Source organism: Sinocyclocheilus anshuiensis, unplaced genomic scaffold (genome assembly GCF_001515605.1).
Source record: "Sinocyclocheilus anshuiensis isolate Anshui unplaced genomic scaffold, SAMN03320099.WGS_v1.1 scaffold63, whole genome shotgun sequence".
Taxonomy (NCBI): Eukaryota; Metazoa; Chordata; class Actinopteri; order Cypriniformes; family Cyprinidae; genus Sinocyclocheilus; species Sinocyclocheilus anshuiensis.
Genome location: NW_015552625.1, coordinates 4,856,032 through 4,862,031, shown reverse-complemented (window position 1 = coordinate 4,862,031; position 6,000 = coordinate 4,856,032). Strand labels below are relative to the sequence as shown.

The 6,000-nt window shown below is 40.5% G+C and overlaps 1 protein-coding gene across 7 annotated transcripts in view; it reads left to right on the top strand.

Moving 5' to 3' along the window:
- LOC107666471 (centrosomal protein of 170 kDa-like) overlaps positions 1-6,000 on the top strand; it is a 36,815-nt gene that overhangs the window by 18,299 nt on the left and 12,516 nt on the right. For 6 of the 7 annotated variants that reach the window (XM_016457806.1, XM_016457805.1, XM_016457803.1 and 3 more), the window contains exons 8-9: positions 418-876; positions 4,774-5,315. In XM_016457806.1, the coding sequence (XP_016313292.1) occupies positions 418-876; positions 4,774-5,315 (1,001 nt within the window). The remainder of the gene's footprint in view (positions 1-417; positions 877-4,773; positions 5,316-6,000) is intronic. The other variant, XM_016457807.1, reaches the window with a different exon arrangement.

Here is a 6,000-nt window from a genome sequence, read left to right as displayed (position 1 = left end):
TGAAATAATTCATATATAATACATTTCATATAAATTTTTATCTCTGGCAACCTTAGGATTGAGATCCTCTGATCTGTATATTAGACACAGTGTCATTTCTGCTTATTCAAACTATTAGAATGAAAATTGGTAATTTGGTGTATCATTAGTCAAACAGTTTGTCATTTCCAAAATTTAGCACCATACCTAGGGTGTCAGAGTATGTGTCCTCAGCCCATTAAGTTGTTAAGGTGCCATTAGCCGTCCCATTAATTCTTGTCATGTGACAGATATTAAACGGTGGCTTTGTCCTGACAATGATTCAAGTCCACAGTCTTGATTTATAGCAAGCTGATCTGATTCTGTTCATTTTGAGGCCATGACCCTTAACTCATAGAAGGTGATCCTTATTATTTCTTCTTTTTTGTGGCCCCACAGAGAGCAAAGATACCAAGCGAGGTGATAAATCAAAGGAAAATGGTCTGGGCCCTGTAGGCACTGAGCCCAGCTACTTTGAGATTCCCAGCAAGGAGGGACAAATGGCACAGAACAGCATCCATGAGATCCCAACAAAGGACACTGAGGGCACTGGGGCTGCAAAATCAGCCACAGCCAATGCTGCCGCACAGGCCAACACCTCATTCACCATTGAGTTTGACGATACTTCCCCAGGGAAGGTCACCATTAAAGATCATGTGTCTCGTCTACGACCAAAAAAATCACCTCACATTGGTGGTAAAGACCTTAGCACCCTGCAGGCAGCCATCATGGCCTCTGAGAGCAAGGTGGCTGACTGGCTTGCCCAGAATGACCCTCCTCTAGTGAGGCATGAGTCCACAGAAGATGACAGTAAGAGCATCAAGAGTGATGTGCCTGTTCACCTCAGGAGGCTTAAAGGTACGCCATTACACATACATTTATTCATTTAGCAGGTGCTTTTATGAAAGCAACTTATTAAATGAGAATAATACAAGGAGAAGCAATAAACCCAAGGTGGAATGCAATACATGTAGTGCTAACATAGCAAATTTTATAGCAAATTCAGCTAGAGCTGAAGTGTAAGTGCAAAAAAGTTATTCCTTGTTTAAAGGAACAGTGCTCCTAAAAATGTTCTCGCCCTAATGTCATTTCAAACCCATATATTTCTGTGGAACACAAAAGTATAAGTATTTTTTGATTATAAGCTTTTCTCTGCAAGTTTGTGAAAAAATTCTTCCAAAATGTTTATTTTTGTGTTCTTCAGAAAATATAACAGCAACAGGTTTGGACCAACATGAGTGTGGGTAATTAATGACAATTTTTGTGGGGTGGAACTTTTTTTAATAAGCGTTGTTATAGCAGTTAGTCATGTGATCTTAGAAGAAATGTGTCTTCAGGTGTTTTTTTGATGATTGCAGTGTTCAAATAAAGGTTGGGGGGTTTTGCCTCCACCGAGGTACAGTGAGTGCAAAAGGTTTTTGAAAGAGACCTTGTACCGTGCTGATGCCACCACTAGGCATCCACAGGAAATTCCCTTGTGAATTTGATCTCTCAAAGCCTCAAGGGAGTTTTTAATGGTCAGTTCAAATGAAATTGGACTTGCATGTTTTTAAATAATTTAAAATGATGCCTAGGGAGTTCACTTATGTTTTACCCTTTCAGATTGATTATATGCACTCAGATGAGGGGAGCAAATTACAAAAGTAGTACATGGTGCCTTATTGTAGGAGCCTTAAAGGGCAATTGAAGGGGAATGCCATTGACTTTTCTGTCAGCTCGAAGCTTCAGTGTCTCTATTCTTCACCTCCACCATTCTTGCAGTTTTACAAATGTAAATGAGCAGTGCTGTGGAGTCTAAAGGCCTGTTCACACCAAGGATGATAACTATAAAGATAAAGATATAGTTCTAAAATCGTTCTCAATATTAAAGAATAGCAGAGTCCATACCACAGCTATAACACAGCACAGAAAAACAATATCGTTGGAATCACTTCCAGAACGATTTTTTTTTCCAGCTGATGAACGATACAAACACTGACGCCCAATCAGAATCCATTCTGCTATAAGGAGCTCGAGAATTTAAAGCGACAGACGCGTGTATAAATAAACAGACAATATCGTTCGCTGGTGTGGACGCTAATATCGTTATCTTTATACTGTAGCTATCGTTCTTGGTGTGAACGGGGCTTAACAGTAATTTATTTCTTGAACATTTGACACAATTAAATGGACAGAATCATAGACTAAACAAAGATGCCCATCACGTGAGACATGACCTCTACAACACTCCTTTTCATTATCTAGACTGCCGACTTACATTCCACTTAAGATTTTTCTGAATTTCTCACAGCTGTTAAAGGGATTCAATAATGATGACATCAAATTTTACTGAACTCTGCAACCAGCCAGTAGACGGGTTGTATAGCGTCAGCTGAATTTCCCATTCCAGAGGATTAGCTGCCACCTAGCAATTTTAAAACCCCTTTTCCTTGCACCCACTGACAGAGCTTAGCAAAGAATGCAGTTAACGCTCCACTTTCTCCTTACACTCTCCTTAAGAAGCCATTTCTCTAACCGTAGCAGAACTGCACCGATTTCTGTGCTATTGATTAGTCTGTGTAGTGGTTTAGCTAGACTTTGAGATCTACTTTGTACAAAACCTGATTTCTTAAACAAAAACCTTCTCCTTCTGTGGATCACCTGGGATGCTTCCCTCCGGTAGGACTATTCATTGTAAAAACTGCCACATGCCTGCTTTGGGAGAGGAAAGCCCACTCTGCTCGCCATCGCGTGATTCTGTAATGAAATGTGTGCTAATTTATGAGGAGCGTGTGCTTTGCAGCCAAAGAGCACTGACAGCAAATCCACGTGTGAGCTCTAAGCAGGGCTGATAATTGGTGAAGGCTGGTAGACTATGCGGTCTATCCAGTCTCAGGCGTGGTTCTTTTTTAGTGCTTGTGTTTGCGATTGTCTTTTGGAAACTGCATTGGTGCTGTTTGTTTTGTTGGGCGAGATCTAAGAACTGGGGAGTTGGATTGTTGTTTCGATTGTCCACTGGTGAGTTGGATTTTAGTTTTAATCATTTGAGGGCTTGTTTCTTATTTGAGGTGGGAAACTAGTGTATTGGAATTTGGAGAGCTAGAAAGCGAAACTGAGACCTAAGTATTAATATCTAAATATCGAATTTCATGATCTCAGCAGAGTTTTTATAGTTTTTCTTTCAGTATTTTTGCTTTCAATTTTAGTTTTTTTTTTTATTGTTGAAATTGTTTATTTTATTTTGAATTTCATTTTAAACAAATCGGTATAGTTTTTCATTGCACCATACTCAATTTGTACCTTTAATCAAATCAAGTCAATTTTCTAATATTTACTGATATTCTTATTTACAACATTTAAGCTGCACCATTACTTGTTGTAACCACTTTTATTTCTAAACACTTCTATTATTGTGGTGTAATTGATTTCAGATTTGCATGCCCTTAAACGTCACTTACAACAAGCTATTGTTGTGTTGGCTATTGATCAGATGACCCTTTCAGTCTAATTAAATACACAGTCTGAAGTCAGGATTGGTATGTTAATTAAATCAGACCATCCAGTTTTGATTGAAACTATGAAAATATGAAAAGTATTTTTAGGTATTGTCTTGTTCTATTTCAATATAAAATGTAATTATTTTCTGTGATGGCAAGGCTGAATTTTCAGCATCATTACTAATTTCGTTCAGAAATCATAATATGCTGATTTGCTGTCCAAGAAACTCTTCTTATTATTATCAATGTTGGAAACAGTTTTGCTATGTTTTTAGGTTTCTTTGATGAATAGAAAGTTGAGAAGAACGGAATTTGTTTCAATCAGAATTATTTGTTATAACATTATAAAAGTATTTACTGTTACCTGTTTAATATATCCATGCTGAATAAAAGTTTGGGTCACGCTTTATTTTAAGGTCCAATTCTCGCTATTAACAAACCATTAACTACAACTTTTGCGTCAATAAACTCCTAATTTGCTGATTATTAATAGTTAGTAAGGTAGTTAAGTTTAGGTATTGGGTAGAATTATAGATGTAGAATATGGTCATGCAGAATATGTATGTTTGTAAGTACTAATAAACAGCCAATATGTTAATAACAGGCATGCTAATAAGCAACTAATTCTTAGTGAGAATTGGTCCCTATACTAAAGTGTTTCCAAAGTGTGAAATTATTTTTAAAAAATCCTACTGGCCCCAAACATTTGAATGGTGGCTTACATTATATAGAGCATGATCTAGAGGCAATGAAACAATACTACATGTTCATTCCTGTATTTGTATAATTTAATACGCGTGTTTGCTTGGAGTTATTGTACTAGTTAGAGTAAATGCAGTCTGACTCATAGAGGGCTGGTGGGGCCAGCTCTCCTCATTCAAAGAACATGCTGTGAGACACAGAAGAGCTGCTTTGTTTCACGGTTTGTGCGTGAAAGGCCACTCTCAGAGAGGTGTAGTTGTTTCTCCCAGTCTCCCAGAGCAGAGGCTGTCACTTCTGACTGCATGCTGCTTCCTCAGTCGACCAAGCTGAAGAATAGACGACCCCCTCCTCCACCTCTTATTTCCTCGCCTGTGCTCTCGCTGAGAGTAGGGCTTAGTTAGCATCCAGAGACTTAACCAGTTTTGTAGTCCACTGTAATGCCTCAGGGTGTATCTCATGGGGGATTTTGTGTTAGCTCTGGTTAGGTTTGCGTCTGAAGTTGCACGCTTGGTTGAAAGCACTGCCCTGCTCTGTGTTCAAATTTGCCGTAACCCATCCAAACGATCTTCCGTTACAGGCAGTAAACACGAGGATGGCACGCAGAGCGATTCCGAGAATGGCCTAGGATTGCGATTTGGCAGCAAACGCCACGCCGCACTGGAGGAGCGCCTGAGAGCCGCAGGAGTGGGCCGGGTCAAAACAGAGGGGTCGTCTTCTGTGAGTCGCACAGCCTTCATGATCGAATTCTATAACGAGGATAACCCTCGCAAACGGCGCTCCTACTCGTTTTCGCAGACCGCACCGCTGCTCGGAGGCGTGGCAGGGGAGGGATTTTGCCCTGCACCGCCCTCACGTCCTAAGGTCGTCACCACGGCAGCGGACAGCAGCAAGGGCATGTCATCATCCCTAGCAGCGGTCGCCCCCACGGCTGCTCGACTCCTGCTCAAGCAGAGATCTGAGGAGCCAAAGGTGGTGCAGAGCCCTGCCGCTACCGGTAAGCCCGGTCCCACAGATGAGGCTCAGAAACAAGACGACGACCAGAGCGACAAGGGAACTTACACCATTGAGCTGGATAAAACCAACCCTGAGGAAGAGGAGGCACGGCGAATGATCGATAAGGTATGACAACTAACCATAATAACCCTGCTTGATTAGCAATTCTGAATCAAATCAAACACTGTATTAATTAATGAATGTTCTTATCAGGCAGGAGATGGGAATGATTTGTGTCTCAGAGGGATAGTTCGCCCAAAAATGAAAATGCACACATTGAGTCTCCATTGACTCTCATAGTATGTTTTTCCATACGGAAGTCAATGGGGACTGGCAACTGTTTGGTTACAAGCATTCTTCAAAAGTATCATCATTTGTGTTCAGCAGAACAAAGAAATTAAAACGGGTTTGGAACAACTTGAGAGTGAGTAAATAATGATTTTAATTTTGGGGTGAACTGTCCCTTTAATTGGCAGTTTTGCAGTTGTGTCTAAAGCAGGGGTGGGCAAACTTGGCCCTTGCAGGCCACTTTCCTTCAGAGGTTAGCTCCAACCCTAATCAAACACACCTGAACCAGCTAATCATTGTCTTCAAGACTACTAGAAGGCTACAGGCAGGTGAGTCATATCAGGGTTGGATCAAATCTCTGCAGGAAAGTGGCCTGGAAGGGGCCAAGTTTGCCCATCACTGGTCTAAAGGGATAGTTCACCCAAAAATTAAAATGTTTTCATGAAGTACTCACCCTCATGTTATTCCAAACCCATAAAACCTTCATTCATCTTCGGAACACAAATTAAGATATTTTTTATGA